The following is a 19,326-nucleotide window of genomic DNA, read 5'->3' on the forward strand; positions in this document are numbered from 1 at the left end:
TGGTCGGCGGGGTGACCCATTGCTGGCTGGGCTGGCTGAGCTGGTTTGGTCACTGCCCCAATGCCGGGAAGGTTGAAGACTGAACTCCCAACAGTCTTCGGTACTAGCTTCAGGCATAAAGCGGGACACTAGGGTCCGCCCTCGCCCTGCCTGCGGGGCGGGGCTGCACCTGCCGCTGGGTCTGTCGCTGCTGCGCACCTAGGCCAGGTAAACGACCAGTTTCCGCTCGAATCCCAGGTCTGAGAGTAGGTGGGTGACAGTGGTGACTCAGACGCGTGGAGGTGAGGAGGTGAGTAGAGGTCGTGGTTCCTGGAGTCGCTCTAGTTCTAGGGTTGGGGACCTGGGCGCACTTTGCTCCTAGGAGCCTCGGGGCCATGGTCCCGCAGGAAGTAGCTCTGAACCAGGCGGGTTTCCCCAGCAGCCCGGAAGCTTGAGAGCGCTGCGCCCAGTTCCCTTCCCTGGTTTCGCTCTCTTTACTCTGCCCGACGTGATCAAATAGCTTTCCTCTTGACTTCAATGCGAGCAAGCCTTGCAGAGGCGGACCAGGGGCACAAAACCCCATCTTCACTCCCACGAGCGTATCTCAACCCCGAGCAATCTAGGACACCCTGGGCAGATTGAGGGGCTGACTGAGGCCCTGGCTCACGAGACCCCAGCAAAGCTTCCGCCTTCTGCGAGCTCCCCACTCGGTGCGCGTCCAGATTAGCTGTCGGCGCGCTTCCGCTCTCCGTGCGCGTTCCCGTCTTCTGCACGCGTGCCTAATAGACCCGCTTGCAGCACCTGTTGGGGCCGGGGAATCAGGTCTTTTGCCACCCACAGAAGACCAAGGGCAAGTTTCAGGAGCAAGATGAATTCGGGGAATAGGTTTCGTTGAGGCCTTTTATGCACCCTCCTTCCTTTAAAAAAGATATCTGGGGACCCAGCATGCGCCAGGACCTGGAGCAGCACTGGTCAAGAGTTGATTGAGTAGAAGTAAAAACCAGGCCGCGGGGACGCTGAGCAGCAAAACAGACCTGAAAGAGGGGAGCGGGCTCTGACTTTGGGGTTCTCAGCCCCAGGGTATTAACTTTTCCAATAGCACAGGCAGCTGGTAGAGCTCAAGGACTGGGCCTGGCGGGAGAAGGACCTGGGCTTTCCAGGAATCTCATAAGGTGGAGGCAATGCGGAGTGCTGCGAGGGTCCAGGCTGGCGTTTAAATTCCCAGACCCTGCGGGCCTCCAAAGGACTGCAGGGACAAGTGTTTGAGGCTCTCTGGGCTTTAATGCAAGGTTGGCCTGAGGCTGGGGTACTGGATAGAGCAGTGGTTCTCAACCTTCCTAGCACTGCGCTCAGTTAATACAATTCCTCATGTTGTGGTGACCCCCAACCATAAAATTATTTTCATTGCTACTTTATAACTGTAATCTTGCTACTGTTATGAACTGTAATGTAAACATCTGGCTTTTCCGATGGTTCTAGGTGACCCCTTCTGAAAGGGTCGTTTGACCCCAAAAGGCATCCCAACCCTTTGGGTTGAGGGCAGGTTAGAGGGTGGTAGATGTTAGCAGACAGAGGAAAGGAGAATGGTATTGACTTAAGATCCGGAGAGGGTGACAGAGACTAGGTGCTGGGGGGGGGGGGTAGGGGGGAAGCTCAAACATATGCCAGGCTTATTAGGGGGGCAAAAGTGCTTGAAGGCACTGACCTCAGTACTGGGACACTTACTCTTCACTTCTGACCTGGCTGCTCCTGAGCGTTGCTGCATTCCACCTTCTTCCTTTTTTAATTTCTTTATTTTTATTTCACGTGCATTGGTGTTTGCCTGCATGTGTGTCTGTGCAAGGATGCTGGGTCCCCTGGAACTGGAGTCACAGACAGCTGTGAGTTACCATGTGGGTGCTGGGAATTGAACCCAGGTCCTCCGGAAGAGCAGCCTGTTCTCTTACCCACTGAGCCATCTCTCCAGCCCTGCATTTCAGTTTCTTTACTCACAATATGGGAAGCACAGAACTGTCTCTGGCAAGGTCATCTAGTTACTGTGCCTATGAGGAGGCTTCAGGTAGCCAGCAGCTCCACAAGTACAGAGGACAGGGATCTGTTCCCGTCAGCCTTTCCAGCCCCGAGCCTAAGGGGCACCATCACCCAGAGGGCATGAATACCAGGCCACAGGGGTTTGAACAAGGCTGGGTCGTCATCAGGTAAGGCGGTAGGAAAGCCTGCTCCTGCATTGAGGATGCTCCTGGGTGGCCTGGACCTACTCCTACAACTGTGAGGGTGGAGGGAGGGGAGAGGAACTGGAGAAGACTCCTTGGCCAAGTCTGTAAATAATGCCACTGGGCCCCAAGACTCCAAGTCAAGAGTCCTTGGCAATAGGAGAAATGAGCTCTCTCTCTCTCTCTCTCTCTCTCTCTCTCTCTCTCTCTCTCTCTGTGCCTGTCCCACCTCAGAGCCAGAGGCTTGTGGCTCCTGTGTTTGGCACTTTACCTTGGAAAGGGGCTCTGCTCTCTCTCTCTCACCCAGCCCTAAACTAATGTCACAACTATCCGTCCACTGGAGTCTGTTGCCTGGGAGGTGGACAGGGTAAGGACCAGAGAGACGCTCTAGGTTTCATTATTGGTCACCAGTTTCTGAGAGATCCCCTTTGCTGCAGCAGGTCAGAGGTGAGACATGCCTGGGGCTTGTGTGTGTGTGTGTGTGTGTGTGTGTGTGTGTGTGCAGATAATATAATTCTTCCTCTCCACTCCTGAGTATGCTATAAAAAAATGAGAGTGTTGCCAGATTTGGAGCACACCTTTAATCTTAGCACTGAAGAGAAAGAGACAGATGGAACTCCGTTTGTTCCAGGCCAGCCCAGTCTACATAGACTGTTCCTGGTCGATCAGGGCTACACAGCAAGACCTGTGTCCAAAAGGCCGGGGTGGGAGGGATGGAGTCTAGGAGGCACGCTTCCTATCCAGTGTATATTTAGGATGATTCTGGCTGGGGGTCTCCTCATCAGGATGTCTTCACATCGCCGTAACCTCTGCCACTTGAGGTAAACACCTACGCTCTAGCACAGGAACAAATGGAGTGCTTAGGGGCTGGAGCAGTCCTGGGAGGAAGGGGCCTCTCAGAGTTACAGGAAGAGCCAGGCCAGGCGGGGCAAGGACCGCCAACAGCCCGCCCCACCAGGGGAAGGGGTGGGTACCTGGGTGGGGTTTAGGCTTAGGAGAGGATGTGACTATAAGGCCAGGAAACTAAGGGGAAAGTTCTGACTAAAATATATATCAACAAAAGCCAGGTCCTCGCCCAAGCTTGGTGATGCATCGTGGGTAGCCACAATACTGTGGCTCCTCTCTGGGGCCCAGCAGAGGGGACAATTTGCTCACAAGTTCATGTTACTGACCTCAATGACCATCTATCTCCCCTCTGGAGGAAAGATCCGGAAGCCAGGTGACTGTGCCCTCCCTGTTGCTCTGAGTGATCCTGTGGCCTTATGGTCTGTTCTTGGAGGTAGGCTCGACTGAGGAGAGGCCTATGGTGCTGAGGTGCATGAAGACACAATGTGTGTGTGTGTGTGTGTGTGTGTGCGCGCACGCACATGCGCGTGCTTGTGGCCCCTGAGATATTTGGGAGTGAGCCTGTGAGGTGAGGTGTGTGCGGCCCAAAGCCTGTGTGAAGAACAGTGTTGTATGGAAGACACATGTGTGCGCACTGGCTAGGGTGAACTCAGTGTGGCTGTGTAGGGGCCAGAGAGGCTGCGCATGCATAGAATGTGAAAGAGAAGAGGGCACAGGAGAGGGCACTGCTGCCTCAGTGAGTCACATCCTGGCAGGTTGGTCTTGATTTCTGGCAGTGTCTGCAACTGCCTTTGCAGGGGTCAAGGTCTGTCTTCTGAGCTTGAGGAGATTGAGGGCTATGGCAGGACATGTTCTGGGACCTGCTGGGCTGGGGTATGTATTTCTGGTCCCTCTGAGGAGCCAATTGAGAAATCTATCTTCTACAGACCCTTGGTAAGTAGTTTAGCTTCCAGGATTGTAGTAGGACTGCCCTTTATCCTAAAGGGTTTCTGGAAGGATCACCTTGCCACCCCTGACAGTGATGTGCCTCTTCCTGAACTAGCTCCCAAGGAGATTGATGTCTAGCCAAGCTGGAGATTTCTGACTGAGCAGTACCCAATGCAGAACAAAGGGAGACAGTATTTTAAAAAAAGCCTCTGGGGCCTTTGGGTATAGGAGGGGCATCTGAGGCAAGCCAGGCCCACGGTGTTGGGGCTCGACCCCATGCTCCTGCTGCCCATGTGTCTGGGTAGCATGGAGGGGACCAGGCACTCACTGAAATGTGTAAAGAGAGTGAACTCAGGGTGCCAAGGAAAGGGGTCACCTAGGGTCCTGGGCAGCTAACGAAGACCATCTTGAATGTTCCCTGAAGTCGTGCCATTACAGGGCTTACTGAGCACCAAGTGTGTATAATTGCTGTGAGCTGAGAATGGCCCAGGACCCTAGATAGGAGTCATCTGTGTTTGGGGTACCCGGAAGGGGTTCCCAAGGCCCTTCAGAGTGGCCTCTATACTAGCTTGGTCCCCATTTACCTCTTCTGGCCCAGATGAGCCTCAAGGTGTCGCCAGGTGTGGCGTGTCCATTAACATTCTGATGCATGACTGTATCCAGAGCAAAATCTCGCAGTTGGATTTCACTTATGGCTCATATCCCCTTAGTCCCTGGGTCCTGGCCAGGTGACGAGCACCCATGCACCCACCTGCATTCAGCAGCAGTCCATACAGGGGACAGCCAGGAATGAGGCTAACTGCTATCTCCTGAGGTTAGATCCTTTTTGGAGCATGTCTGCTGTATCCCTGGGTCACCACAGTGGCTCCGGGACAAGTGAAGGTGGTCCATGGGACTGCCTCTTCCAAGCTGTGTGAAGCAGAGTCTGCTCCAGCCTTGTGATATCTAGGAGTTCACACAGTACTCTGAGACTGGCCGAAGTTGCGAGGAAGCTGTCTGGTGTGCAGCCAGCACTCCTGGTGGCTGACGGTTACTGGTTAACTCATCCTGTTCCTGTTTAACTTGTCCCCTGGGTATGGGTGACAACCTCTGACCTCCAGGTACCTTGTCCAGCTGGCTGAATAGACAGAAAGGAGTCCTCCGCCTTCAGTGGACCCATCTGCTCGGTTAAGGAGCCCCCGTGGAGCCAGGGGTGGAACCAGTGTTCGGCCCGAAGAGGCCCTGGAAGAGCCATGGCAGGTAGGCAGGTCAGAGGAGGCCACAACCAAGTCTCCACCCCAGTTTCTGTCTGTGGAAATGTGGCTGGCTCCACCTCACACCCTCCACTGAGCTGTGCGCTTGGACACATGCCAGAGGTCAAAGCCTATGCTCATCCCTTCTCTCTCGCAGTTGGTTTTGAACTCAGGGTGGGCAGGGACGATGAGAGCCTCTACTTCTCCTGTTCAAGGCCTACAGAAGAGGCAGACAGGAATCAGTAAGCCTGCTGGCCATGGTGGCACATGCCTTTAATCCCAGCCAGCACTTGGGGAGGCAGAGACAAAGCGAGTTCCAGGATAGCTAGGGTTGTTACAGGATAGCCCGGGTTGTTACACAGCGAAACACTGTCTTGAGAAAGAAAAACACCAAAAAACAAACAAAAAAAGAAATCAGTAAGCCTAGGAGTCTCAGTTTGGGGGGAGGGGGGTCTTGGGTGTGGGTGTTAAATGAGATGATGCAGTGTGTACCTCTCCAGCCTCCTGCGAGGGTCATCATCCTCAAAGACGAAAAGTTTCGGCCTCAGAAGTAGAAGGGCAGGTCTGTGGTTAGTGGAGGGGGATTCTCGAAGCCCAGGCCCCAGCTTGCCCTGTCCCTGTGAAAGATGCTAGTGTATGGATTCTTTCAACTTTTGGTGCCCATAGTCCCTGCAACTCTTCCGTAAAAGCCAGCCAGGCTGAGGGAGGCGGGAGCTGGCCCTGCTCTGAGGGGTAGTGTGAAGGCTCCACTAGTGTCCCTTAGGGTTAAGCCAATAGATAGGCCCCTGTGGCCGGGCTGGCTCAGCTCAAATATGGATCTGGCCACTCCTCTCCCTGTTAATGTTCCCCCGGAGCACAAGGCTGGCCGTCACATGAGAGCCAGAAGAGCACAATTGGTCACTACTGAGAGAGGAATGCAAGCCTGGGCGCTGGCTACAGGACCTGTGGATGGAGCAGTGTGATCACTAACACCACTCCCCTGTTGCCTTGGATTTTCCCCCTTGATCACAGAGCATCTATGAACAGGATGAGGGACGGCATTCAAGCATGGCTGACCTGTGGTTCTCTTTCTGCAGGTGTCTGTGACAGGACCCCCAATTTCCTCTCCCCATCTGAAGACCAGGACTTGGGGCCTGCCCTTGGCAGTGCAGTTGCTTTGAATTGCACAGCGTGGGTGGTCTCTGGGCCCCAGTGTCCCCAGCCCTCAGTACAGTGGCTAAAAGATGGTCTTCCACTGGGCAATGAAAGCCACTTCAGCCTCCATCAGGACTTTTGGTAAGAGTCTGAGGTGTCCAGGATTGGAGTAACCACCAGAATACTCCATGGCCAACAGTCTTCTGACCTACACCCTAAACCATAAGAACCTGGACAAGGGCTGGGTAGTACCTGTGCAAACCTGACATGGCAAAGTGTTCCCATGGACACAGATAGAGGCTTGACTTTGGGGACAGGTCCAGAATTTCTTCATGACCCCTGTATATATTTTGTAGACTGGGCATAGACTCCTAAGTCCTGAATGGGTTGTTTACTAGCTAAGCCTGTAACCAGAGAATCCCCGGGAGCCAGGCCCAAATTCTGACCACTGAGCCCAAATCTGTAATCTCCCTGGGTGAATCCCAGACAGGTGGGACTCGGGGGTCCACTGATGTTCTTGGTCCCCAGGTGAGGGTATGGCCTGGTTTTCCCAGGGACAGTGCCAACTTCTCAGAGGTTGTGTCCAGTGTTCTGGTGCTCAACTTGACCAATACTGAGGACTATGGAAGTTTCACCTGCTCTGTCTGGAATGTCACCTCCCACTCCTTCACTCTTTGGAAAGCTGGTGAGGAAGTTCAAGGTGGTGGAGAGCAAGGGTTTCCTGAAGTCCCAAGGTTAAGGGAATAGTAATTCTCCCTGTCTGCAGGCCCTGCTGGCCATGTGGTTGCTGTGCTGGCCTCCCTCCTGGTCCTGCTGGTGCTGCTGCTGGTGACTCTGCTCTATGTTAAGTGTCGCCTGAATGTGCTGCTTTGGTACCAAGACAACTATGGGGAGGTGGAGATGAATGGTACGTGGGGTCCCGCATGGATTAGGGCACAGAATTTGGCCAAGGGCCTTACTGAGGTACCAGAAGCATGCTGGGTTCAGCCCTGGGAGGAGGGAGCTCTAGGGGGCTTTAGGTGTACAACCTGGAAAGGCAATGTCTCAAAAGGACACAGATGGGTCAACAGAATGAAGAGTCCTGGGGTCTGGCTCACTTGTTCAAAGGCGTGCTGGGCATGGGGTAGGGGTGTCTCTATAACTGGCCACACTGAATGACCTTCTCTGCAGATGGAAAGTTATACGATGCCTACGTGTCCTATAGCGACTGCCCCGAGGACCGCAAATTTGTGAATTTTATTCTGAAGCCTCAGCTGGAGCGGCGTCGGGGATACAAGCTCTTCCTGGAGGACCGCGATCTCTTGCCTCGCGCGGGTACCGCCCTTGCCCAGCCTCCTGGTCCCCACCCTGTTCCCTGAGTTCCACCCTTGTCACTGGCCCCGCCTCTCATCCGCGGGCCCACACCCTTGCCCACAGAGCCCTCTGCCGACCTTCTGGTGAACCTGAGCCGCTGTCGGCGCCTCATCGTGGTTCTTTCAGACGCCTTCCTGGGCCGGGCTTGGTGTAGCCAGAGCTTCCGGTGCGTCGGGCGCTTGGCTTGGGGTGGGGGACCGGGAGACCTGGTCCTGCCCGGCCTGACGGTCCCGTTCTCGCAGGGAGGGACTATGCCGCCTGCTGGAGCTCACGCGCAGACCTATCTTCATCACCTTCGAGGGCCAGAGGCGTGAGCCCATGCATCCCGCTCTCCGTCTCCTGCGCCAGCACCGCCACCTTGTGACTCTGTTGCTTTGGAAGCCTGGCTCCGTGGTGCGAGGGCTGAGGGTTTGGGAGAGGGTGCCTGAGGTGCTGGAGGGCCAGGGCACTTGCAACCAGCAGTGCTCTTTGGGTCTGGGTGGCTACAGGTTTCCAGTTCGTAGATCTCGATGTGTTTATACTGACGTTCCAAACCTGGCCCCCAGACGCCTTCCTCCGATTTTTGGAAAGAGCTACAGCTGGCACTGCCACGGAAGGTGCAATATAGACCTGTGGAGGGAGACCCCCAAACGCGACTACAAGATGACAAAGATCCTATGCTAATCGTGAGAGGAAGAGCTGCCCAGGGCCGCACCATGGAGTCAGAACTGGATCCAGACCCTGAGGGAGATCTGGGTATGCTCATCTGGCCTCAGTGCAGATCGAGGGGTCAGATACAGCTCCAGGTCTTAGTCAGGCATGGAGAGAGCCTGCCACCTGTAGGGGTTTGACCTCCACTGGCAGCGCTCCTAATTGCCTCTTACTGGGGAGATGTTTTGTCCCTAAGCCTCTGTGGGGGAACGTCCAGGGTTTCTAATGTCACTGTGCCTGCTGGGTGAGCATGGAGTAACCCTTCTGATCACAGATTCTAGAAGAGCGATGTAGACACGGCTGTAGACATGCAGCTTCAGGCCTTGTGTCCTGCAGGTGTCCGTGGACCTGTCTTTGGGGAGCCACCAACCTCGTTGCATGCAAGCAAGATCTCCGGAGAAGGCCCCGGCAGTGAAATGGACGTCTCTGACCTTGGCTCTCGAAACTACAGTGCGCGCACAGACTTCTACTGCCTTGTGTCTGAGGATGATGTGTAGCCCTTACCCTAGCAGCCCAGATCGTGGGGCCACGGCAGCAATTTTCAGGGTAGAGGCAGGCACCCCTTCTCCCTAGGACCGTAACCCTCGCCTGTAGCCTTGGACCCCTCAGGGAAGGAGTGTGGCTCCAGGGTCTCACAAAATAAAATCCTCTTTGCTCCCGCCTGGGCCTGTTTCTCATCCGGGTGGTAACTGCTAGGAATCCTGTGGCTTCCATGGCGAGGCCCTGGCCTTTCATTCATTTCGTTGTCTCCAGCACCAGGTTTCCCAAGCTGCTGTCCACTCAAATCTGCCCTCCATCCTCAGCCACCCCGGCGTATCCCTTGCTCTCATAGCCCCTGGTAGCCCTTCTTGGTTGGGAGTGTGACTGTCCCTAGCCCCTTCTCATCCAGACAGGTCTTTCAGTAGGAAGCTACCGTTGATAATTTTACACGGAAAAATGGATAGCCCTGTTTCTGTTATTACCGGACTACAAGCCTTGGGCAGCTAATCCGATCCTCTGTCCTGGGTACCTCCTAGCGCCAGCGCAGGGTAGACGGACTGTTGGATGTGTTTATGGTATGGCTACTGCTCATGAAGTATGGATACTGCTGTGTCTATGCTTTGGATAGCAGTAAGGCTGGCTATCCCTACTGTCTGCTCCTTCCCTATCCTGTGTCTTCTGCCTTGGGAGGCCTGTGTGTGATGCTGGAGTGGTGTCTTCTGGAACAGGTAGGCATGTTTGGGGACAATGCAAACCTGAGGATCTGTGGCAATCATGGAAACATGTGGAGCCGGGGCTATGTTCAAAACCACTTTATTCCCAGTGTTGCTGTCACAAGGCTGTCAGGCCACAGGCAGCCTCACCCCTGCCATTGTGACTAAATCACTACCCGAGCACCAGACCAGCTCAAGCCCTGCCCCCCTTCCCCTGCCCTGCAGAAGCCAATCAATCCCCAGTTGCAAGCCCCCATCCTTTCCTGGTGGCCCTGAACTCTCAAGGGCACACACAGGACTCCAGAGATAGAGTGGTCCTGTGGCCATCAGCTCCTCTTCCATAGGCTGTGGAACAGCAGGAACTGAGCCTATCTCTTGGAAGCTGAATCACTTCACCTCCAGGAGGCTTCACTTATGGTCCCAGAAAGTCCTCCTTCCGATAGCCTTTCTGCAGGGGAGAGGGCACAGGGAGATCAGGACTGCCTTTGCTCTCCCTGAAATCCTGCCTTCCCCATAACGTTCAAGGCAGAGCCTGGGCCCCTTGTCTCTGTGTTTCAGGCTTGTGTCCCTCCCTTGGTGACCTGCATCTTGCACTGGACTCCATGCCCCGAGACCCTGTTCCCAGGCTCTGTAAAACATACCGCCCTGAAGTCACGGTGGAGCTTGCTGTACTGCCAGAGGTTGGCCAAGAGACTGGAGGCTGCCCGGGAGGACTTCTCACTGTCAGGGCTGGGGGCATTCAAGAGGGTTAGGGTCAAGGCTAGGAGGTCGGGTGGTAGGGTGTACCTTGGCCACGTTGCCGTAGGTTGGGTTGTTCCTCACCTATCCCTCTTTTTTTTGATGAAGACCAGCTTCCGAAGCCCATCAAAGTAGAGCAGGTCCCGGGCAGCAATGGGACTGGCTACCACAAGGTTGTTGAGCACAGCTATGATGTTGACCAGCACCTCCGCTGGGGGACACTTCTCACCCACACTGCCTGGGAGCTTTTCTATCAGGTGGCTCACTACCTTTGTGGCTGATGAAAGAGGTTAGGGTCAGTCTGACATATTCCCTGCCACCGTGACACCCAGAACACCTGCCTACCCAGGGGGCTGGCACACACACACCTCCCACTCTATCTGACTTGCTAGCCAGAAGCCAGCTCCTTGGGAGACACGGGCTGTGTGCTGGACCAGGGACAGAACAACTCACACATCTCATCCTTGTTCCTGGCATTCCGAGACAGGTTCCTGATGAGGCCAGTCAATGAGCGCAGTTGGTTGTGGTCAGCGGTGCGAACTCGGTCCAACAAGGGGTTCAGGATGCGCTCCTGTTCCAGGGCCAGGCGGCTCAGCACACCTGCCCACTGCAGGGAAAGGCGGGGAGTGTGGTGAAGCCCAGCAGCACCTCAGCCAGCCCTAACCAGCTTTGTTCAGGACTGAGGCAGAACCACGTCTTCACTTCTTGTCTGATACCCCTGCTTACTCTGCCAACTCAGGACACGACCAGGTAACCCTTCTGCTCAGATCCAGGGCCCCATTCCTCAGGCTGAGCATGAGTCTCATGTCTTACTCTTAGGGATCTTTCCCCTAACAGACCATGAACTGCTAGGGCGTGGTTCCCATCCATGTGCCCTAGTGCCCAGCACAAGACCAGGAAGGGGGGCTTCTCAGCTCACTGACCCTGCGGTCACCCGCGGTAATATTCTGCAGCGCCCCTGCAGCCGCCTCTGTTGTGTGCCGGTTTAGTTCACAGCGCTGCAGCAGTCGATTGTACAGCCCCACGATCTGGGGACTCCACAGCCACTCCAGGCCCTTGGGATCCTTAGATACTTCCGCAAAGGTGAGTGCATCAGCTGTAAGAGGAAGCTGAGTGGGAGGATACAGGGGTCAACCTGGGCCAAGGGTGCAACTGAGGTCAGGGTATCAGACCGGCACCTCCTGTTCCTGGTCTCCCAGGTCTGTGCTCACCTCACGCAGCCTCCTACTCTGTGGTGTAAAGCAGCCCACCACTTCACCAGATGGTGCCCCGGTCATGTCTCTGCGGCCCCGGCCTTCAAGCCGCTGCAGTGCTGAGGGCGGCATCTCATCATAGAGGCGGTAGGACAAGTTCCTCAGCACACATACCGCATTCTCCACACTCTGCAGGGAACAGAGGGTGGTCAGAGTGGGCCGAAGCCCCTGGACCCCCTTGGCTTACCAGCTGCCCCTCACCTTGTCCTCACACTTGCCCACGTCCAGGGCATGGTTGATGTAGGTGACCAGAGCATCCACTAGCCCATGGCACTCACGCATCTTCTGGCGAGTGGCCTGGGAGGCTGAGCTGAGGTTCCTGGGGATGGAGGCAGATCAGAGCTCCCCCAGAGATACCCACACAAGTCCCCCCAGGGACCCTAGAAGTGCCACCTCAGAGACCCTTAACTTGAAGCCCCTGTCCTGGAGATGAACTATCAGGCACTGATCTTTGTATACCGAGTTGGGACTGGCCCTTGTGACCTCCTGTTCCTAGACCCTACCAGATACTTCTGGCCCTGCCTTCTCATTACCCATCCCCCAGTCAACTCCGCAAAGTTTAGGAAGATGGATGATGGATATCAGGACAAGGGACTTGATTTAATGAATCATAAAGCTCCAGGATGTCCTGACATCTATACCTGGTAGCTACACCTGGTCTAGCCCACTCTTCCCTCAGCCCCTAATCTTTTCCCTGCTGTTTACTTCTCCCTGCAGGCTTGTCTAACTGTCCTTGTCATTTAGGCGTCAAAAGAACATACTTCTTCTAGAAGCTTCCCTGATGCTTCTCTGGCACCTGGCTCTTTCCCCTCAGCATCTCCTGGCCCAGTGCCTCCACTTAGCACACCTGAGGAAGCCAGTAGCATTGTAGAAGATTTCTGCCTCAGAGGCATTCTGCTGGATGAGGGGGGGCCCACCTGCCCCTGACAGGGGGCTTAGCACCAGGTCTGTGAGCTGCTCCAGTGTATCTCGGGCTAGACGATCCTTCAGGTGGTCACTGGAGGACAGATTCCACAGGATCCCTGCACAGAGGAGGCCAAGGCTGTGGTTAGGACTGGGGATGGCGCAGAGGAGGCTGTCCACATCTGCTTCTTTTTAAAAAATATTCATTTATTTTTTAAATTCCGTGTGTGCCCATGCATGGGTATATCACAAGCACATGAGTACAGGTACCCGTGGAATACAGATGTGGGCGGCAGATCTCCTGGAGCTGGAGATACATGCAGTTATGAGCTGCTTGATGTAGGTGCTGGGAACAGAACATGGGTCCCTTGGAAGAGCAGCAAACACTTATTCAGTGAGCCATCACTTCAGCTCTTGGCCCCACACTTTCTTGGCCTTACTCTAGAAATCCACTGGAGAGGTCGTCAGGGTGACCCTTGGAAGCTTGGAACAGGAGCAGAGCAAGAGAGACAAACAAGGTGTGGGCATTTGAAGGCCTGGGAGTGGACGTGACTGGAGAGAGCCTGGGCTAGAAGGTGTTGTGTGGTGCTAGAGCCCTTGAATGCCCTGCTTGTATGCATGAAGCCTGCGTACCATACCTAGCACCACAGAAAATAAGGACAAAAATAGAGTTTGACACTATAGGTATGGTACTTGTAACCCCAGAATTTAGGAAGCTAAAATAGAAAAATTGCCATGAGTTGAGGCTATCCTGGGGCTACATAGAAACAATAGCCAGGGATAGTGGTACATGCCTTTAATCCCAGTACTTGGGAAACACAGGGCAACCTAGTCCACGTAATGAGTTTGAGGTCAGTCAGAACTACATAGTGAGACCCTGTCTTGACAACAGACAACACACACAACAATAACAAACACCACCACCAACAAGGTCTAGGTAGAAGGATTGCCATGAGCTTATGGCTAGTGTCTATACATAGTGAGATGGAAGCCAGTTTGGTGTGCAGAGGGGGACAATACAAATGGGGTGGGGTGGGCTGGAGACTTGGCTCAGTGGTTATGAGCACAGGCTGCTCTTCCAGAGTGCCTGTGTTTGTCTCCCAGAACCTACATGGTGGCTCACAATCATCTGTAGCTCTAGTTCCAAGTGATCTGATGCTCTCTTCTGATCTCCATGGGCATGGGGCATACACGCGGCATACAGACATTCATGCAAGCAAAACATTCATACACGGAAAATAAACTAAGTAAATAAATTGAATATATATATATATATATATATCTATATCTCAGGGGACGGAGAAATGGCTTAGTGGATAAGAATATTTGCTGCTCTTGTTTCTCACTACCCACATGGCTTTTAATAACTGTGACTCTAGTTTCAGGGAATCCACTGCCCTCTTCTGACACCCGGTAAATGGTGCATATGGTAAATAAACATACATACATGCAGGCAAGAACTTCATATACATTAAAAATAAACGAATCTCTAAAAGCATAGTAAAATAAGCCAGGCATAATGGCACATACCTTTAAAGCTACAGGTAAATGGTGCATATGGTAAATGAACATACATACATGCAGGCAAGAACTTCATATACATTAAAAATAAACGAATATTTTAAAAAATAGTAAAATAAGCCAGGCATAATGGCACATACCTCAGCACTCAGGAGGCAGAGGCAGGCATAGTTCTATGAACTTGAGACTAGCCTAGTCTACATCATACCTACCCTGTAGTGGGCTACATAGTGAGTTCCTGTCTCAATAAATAAGTAAATGGGTTGGCGGAGTGGCTCAGGAGGAAGTGGAGCTTTCTGATCAAGCCCAGTTACTTGACTTGATTTCCCAGAAGCCATGGTTGAAGGAGAGAACTGACTGCCAAAGTTGTGATCTCTGACCTCTACATATATGCTTGTGGCATGCATGCAGATACACACAGTACTAATAAATAAGAGAAACAGCAAAAAACTCAAACAACAGCTCTCCCCCAAATTCAGTATGGGAAGGCATAAGATAAAGACAGACTGTTGAGAATAAGGAAGGGAGAGAGGAGCAGCAGGGACAGGACAGGAGAGAGGGCAGACGATGGGGACGGAATGAAGAGGCTGGAGGGACCAGGGTACCTGTCACATTCTTGCGTAGCTCATCATCCTGCTCTCGAAGTGTCCGCAGCAGCTCAAAAATGCCGTTCTCTTCTACCAGCGCCAGCTTGTTGTCTGCATTGTCATAAATGAGGTTGCGCATGGCACCCGTGGCGTGGCGTTGCACCTCTTGGTTGGCGTGGTTAAAGAGCTTCACCAGTCTAGGCACCGCCTGAAGGCTGCGAGCCTGTGGCATATATATACAGATGTATGTGGGCATATGCAGACTGAAAATGCGTGCAGACATGTCCACATGCATGGAAATAAGTGCGTATGTGTGTAAGTCATCCAGATGGTACAGGTGATATATATGCAAGTTTGTACGTAACATGTGAAAATGTATTTTGGGGTGCACATGATGGAAATGGTGTCTATATACACTACAGGCGTATGCAGGGCTGTGCATATATGGAGGTAATCTTACGTATACGGCGATGATGTATATGTGCCACAGGTATATGTATGTAGGTGTATATAGATGATGCAGGTATACACAAACAGGACGTGACTGCCCATTCTCTGCTGAGGATATGGAGAGGAGGTTTGTCCAGACAGTCCAGTGATCAGCAAGGACAGCCAAGGACCAGAGGTCAGGGAGGGTTGGGGGCTGGTAAGAACAGTCATTGAGGGCATCCAGGGCCAGTGGGGCATTCATCAAGAGATAATAGGGGACAGTCAGTAGGATATGTCACCTGTTTCTTGGCCGCTGCATCACTGTAGCACCTGTGCTGGATGTAAGCTGCTCCCAGCACCTGCAGGTTGGGGTCTGAGGCCATGAGGTACTTGACTGCTGAGGGCAGGTCAATGTCGTCAAAGCTGTAGAACCAGGAGTTAGTCAGTGGTCAGGCAGACCTTAGGACTGTGTGGTACGATCCCTTCCCTACTTCAAGCCCAGCTCCTCACCCACTGCTGAGCCTCTGTAGCGTGCGATGGCCTGTGTAGCTGTCCAGTCCACGTACATCTGGCAGGTGGCCTGAGTCAGCCAGGCTAAGACTGAGACTGCGCACAGATGGGGCTCGGGCCACAGGTTCCAGGCCAGTACCTGACACTGACCCGGTACCCCCACGGCTTCGGTGGCTGCTCTGAAATCTCTGCAGAGTTCGCATGGCGGGGGCACGGATGGTCCGGCTGGGTGGACCCTCAGTGGCCTCTGACCAGTCCAGGCCTCCTGCCCGGCTAGAGCCAGAGCTGGCCTGGCGCTCATAAGCATAGGCCCTGTAGGTGGAGGCGGCTGCAGGTTCCAGTTGCTCAGATACCACGCTGTAACGGTCGTCCAGGCCCCCAGGCCCCAGCCTCAGTGAACGCAGGGATAACGTGTCATAGTCGGCTCTGCTGGCTGCCCCACCTCGTTCATGGAAGGACACTGGCCGGGTGGGCATAGGTGGAGTGGGATGGGCACCCCCATATCCCACAGCCCCAAAGGCACTGCCCCCATTGTGAGCAGAGCTCAGCCTCCGACTGCAGCTCAGGTCCACGGCTGAGCGGGAGGACCAGGAGGCTGGGCTGTAGGCCGGCTTGGCGATGGGCCGGAAGGTCTACAGGAGGGGAGGGCACAGTGAAGGCATATCTGGGGTATACCTGGTGCCCCCCTTCTGATCCAGAGCTCCCAGCCTCCCCTGTGGAGCCTCCCCCTCAGTGTGAACTCAGAGTTGACTCCCTGACTCACCGAGGTCTTGTCCCCGCTCAGGCCCTGGGATCGGGAGCTGAAGCCAGCCTGCATAGTGTGGTATTGGCCCCTGGGCATGCCTGTGGACAGGGACAGTGACAGCTTGACTATGACAGAGAGCAAAGTGTTGGCTTTTCTTCTGCCTTCTGCCAGGGGTCTCTGACCACAACCCTGAGACTGACATCAGGCGCAGAGCAGGGAGGCCAGGTGGGCTTTGGGGCTAATGCTTTGCCCATGGCTCTGCCATGGCTTCAGTTTGGTTTCACCTAATCTGTCCTGGTAGGCCCCCTTTCCCTAGAGCTCCAAAGTTCCTTCTCTCAAAGGAGGTCAGACAATTCATCCTGCTGACCTCTGGCCTGCCTGGAGAATGCACCAGGGTCTCCGTCAGCTGTCCAGTTCCCGCCAGAGCACAGCATCTGGCCCCCTCCAGGAAGCTGGCCCAGCCTGTCCCAACCCACAGTGACCTCCGTTGAGCTCCTCCTGTGTCCAGACTTCATCTGTACGACAGTCACAGGGCAGTGACACTGTACAGGCCAAGGATGCAGTCTCTCTGGGTCCATCTGCTCTGACGGACAGTGGGAAAGCCACCTGGTAGAGCCTGAGGCAGGGACCACACCCACCCTATCCGGCCGTATATTAGTTGAGGGCCGGGCGGCAGCCCAGCTCCACGGTCAGTGGACAGGAAGGTGATGAGTGGGTGGGGAAGCCGGTCAGAAGCTTGGCATGATATGTAGGTGAGCGAATCGGTTTGGAGGGAGAGAGGGCAGTGAAAGAGGATCACATAGGTGGACAGAAATGGGTAACTGGCTGAAGAGAGAGAGTGCGTGCAGAGGCAAGAGGCAGACACGAGACCATCCAGGAAACATCATCCCGAGAGCTGCTGGTGACAGTAGGCAGGCCTCAGGTGGATCAGCCTCTGCCTGGGTCTTCTGCTTTGGGGAAGGGCTCCCTGAGCAGAGCCACTACTATAGTATGGGGAAGGGGCCTTCACTCCTCCCAACCCTACCCAGCGGGTGGACAGTCTGGTGTTCCCCAGACCCACCCAGGTTAATGAGGCTTCTAGGCAGGGGCTGTTAACCCTTTGACGCTAGTGAGGGCCAGCCTAGGGGGCACACCCCAGCCTGGGGACCTTACGCCCACCCCCAAATTACTATCCTCCTCCCCCTAATTGGCGGGGTAGCCAGGTGATAATTAACCCCTCCCTGTGTCCTCCCCCACCCCATGACCCCTGGGCATCGACTTGGCTCCCAGTAAGGCTTCTACTCAGAAAGATTTCAGGCAGCACCCCAATTTCTGACCAGTCCTTCTGCCAGACAGCCCTCTCCCTCTGGCTAGTAGCTAGAGGCCATACATCATGTGGACCACTGTGAACTGAGGTCTGGACCTCTGAACAGAGGTTCATTGTAATGTCTAAATTTAATTCCTGCTGTTGTAGCCTGGCAGGTAGGGAAATGAATGAGTTTTTGAAATGACTGACTGCCTTGAGCCCGGCATGTCTGAGTGACCTTCTAACACACACACACACACACACAGAGAGAGAGAGAGAGAGAGAGAGAGAGAGAGAGAGAGAGAGAGAAAAACGCAAGCCCCTGAAGAGAACCCTACAGGCTATTCTCACAAAGAGTATCTGGGTCACTCCTGGTAGGCCCAGTTCTGTAATTCCTCAGGGAGCCCCTGCTCCAGACAGACCTGGGCTCTATCCAGGATTATCGGGCTCATACTACTGTTCTTCTCAATCCCGTCTAGTTAGCACCTTGGCTCTATCTGAGACCTCAAGAGAGCCCGTGTTCTGTGGTGATGGGAGGGGTTGCCAACAGGTGGTGTTGCCCTCCTTGTTGTCTTCCCAACTTAGGGGAGTGGGTGGGCCCAGCCATGGGACCCCTGTCCTGGCTGGGGAGGAGGGATGCCCCACCCAGGCTGCTCCCCATGCCTGCTGGGGCGGGGCAGTGACTCAGAGCAGGCCTCAGTGAGGTGAGTCAAGGCCTGAACCCCGAGCTTGTATGGCCTCTGCCCCTGGCACCGCCACCGCTGCCCTAGCCACCTGTACCTGCCACTGTCACCACTACCCCCTTTATCACCCCTCTGTTGCCTCCCATGCCCCAGTTGGCCTACCTCTGGCGGTCTCGACGGCGCCATCAAGCTCAGTAGACCCATTGTGCCGCGACTGCTGGCCCAACTGCAGGAGGCGGGCTCGGACTTGCTCCTGGACTCGGGCGGCTCGAAGCCTATCAGCCTCCGGCCCCTCAGCACCCCGGCGATCCAGCTGCAGGTCCGAGGGCAGCGCCAGGGAGCAAACACCAGCCTCAGGCTGCAGGGCAGACAGCAGGAAGTTACCCTCCTGCATAGTGACAGGGGCGACTAGCCACCCCACCTGTCCTGGGTCTCTTCCCAGTCTTGTCCCTCAAGGCCCGGTTCCAGAAGTCTCTTCCTGGCTGGCTCTCTTAGACGCCCGCCCAGCCCAGAGCTTGGCTGGGGGCGGGGACACCTGGGCCAGGTGGGAGGGAGGGGCCTCTGCCTGCTTAAGGTGGAATTTGGGCGGAAGAACAGGCCCAGCGCGTCCTCGAGTCACGGCCCGGCCTTCTCTCTTGTCCTATCCCAGAACGGGGCCACAGTGACTTGGGTTCTACTTGCTCTCAGCCTTCCAAGCCCAGACCAAGCCCCGTGGGTGCCAGCGCTCTAAGTACGAGAATAGGACACGGAGCCTGTAGGGGCCTGTCACTCCAAGCCATATGAGAAGGGGTGTCCCAGCCTGGGGGTTGGGAGCTCTGTAGCATCAAAGACCAGGAAGCCTCCAAGACATCTGGGACTGGGCTTGGTGAGGTCCAGGCAGGGTTGGCATCCAGAGAGAGTTTCATGTTTATAGAGTCCTGGTAAGGATAAAGAACTTGAGTGCTGGGGTTTTAAGGGCAAAAGCAGTCCCATGATGACCCTGACAACTCAGTAAGACTGACCAGTGAGGTAGACAAATGTCCACCTCGTGACCTGCAAACCTAGAAACGCACTTAGACTCCACCTCTACAGAGTCTTCAGAAGGGCTGCCTGGCCCTCTCTGGCA

General features: G+C 54.7%; 2 protein-coding genes across 5 annotated transcripts; one reads left to right on the forward strand and one right to left on the reverse strand.

Annotated features, from left to right (window-relative positions):
* Window positions 1–136: 136 nt before the first annotated feature.
* Window positions 137–9,033, forward strand: Sigirr (single Ig and TIR domain containing). Of its 4 annotated transcripts, none has more exons than XM_041666724.1 (10): window positions 137–289; window positions 5,066–5,204; window positions 6,274–6,472; window positions 6,886–7,016; window positions 7,098–7,238; window positions 7,502–7,645; window positions 7,748–7,850; window positions 7,927–8,077; window positions 8,230–8,419; window positions 8,711–9,033. In XM_041666724.1, the coding sequence occupies exons 2-10, from the start codon at window positions 5,198–5,200 to the stop codon at window positions 8,869–8,871; spliced, it is 1,227 nt and encodes a 408-aa protein (XP_041522658.1). In that variant the 5' UTR covers window positions 137–289; window positions 5,066–5,197; the 3' UTR covers window positions 8,872–9,033. The 4 variants fall into 4 exon arrangements, with proteins under 4 accessions (XP_041522658.1, XP_041522660.1, XP_041522662.1 ...); XM_041666726.1 differs by having other exon boundaries at window positions 143–207; XM_041666728.1 differs by having other exon boundaries at window positions 176–289; window positions 5,079–5,204.
* A 604-nt stretch (window positions 9,034–9,637) lies between these two features.
* Pkp3 (plakophilin 3) lies at window positions 9,638–18,730 on the reverse strand. Its single transcript, XM_041666512.1, has 13 exons — window positions 18,384–18,730; window positions 16,272–16,351; window positions 15,509–16,140; window positions 15,298–15,421; window positions 14,588–14,792; window positions 12,406–12,580; window positions 11,760–11,877; window positions 11,517–11,687; window positions 11,229–11,414; window positions 10,759–10,912; window positions 10,390–10,582; window positions 10,209–10,296; window positions 9,638–10,015 (listed from the first exon to the last, which is right to left on the reverse strand). The coding sequence occupies exons 1-13, from the start codon at window positions 18,613–18,615 to the stop codon at window positions 9,980–9,982; spliced, it is 2,394 nt and encodes a 797-aa protein (XP_041522446.1). The 5' UTR covers window positions 18,616–18,730; the 3' UTR covers window positions 9,638–9,979.
* Window positions 18,731–19,326: the final 596 nt, after the last annotated feature.

The sequence above is a fragment of the Microtus oregoni genome, unplaced genomic scaffold, assembly GCF_018167655.1.
Source record: "Microtus oregoni isolate MIOR12 unplaced genomic scaffold, Mior012 000016F_ref0000370, whole genome shotgun sequence".
NCBI classification, from domain to species: domain Eukaryota; kingdom Metazoa; phylum Chordata; class Mammalia; order Rodentia; family Cricetidae; genus Microtus; species Microtus oregoni.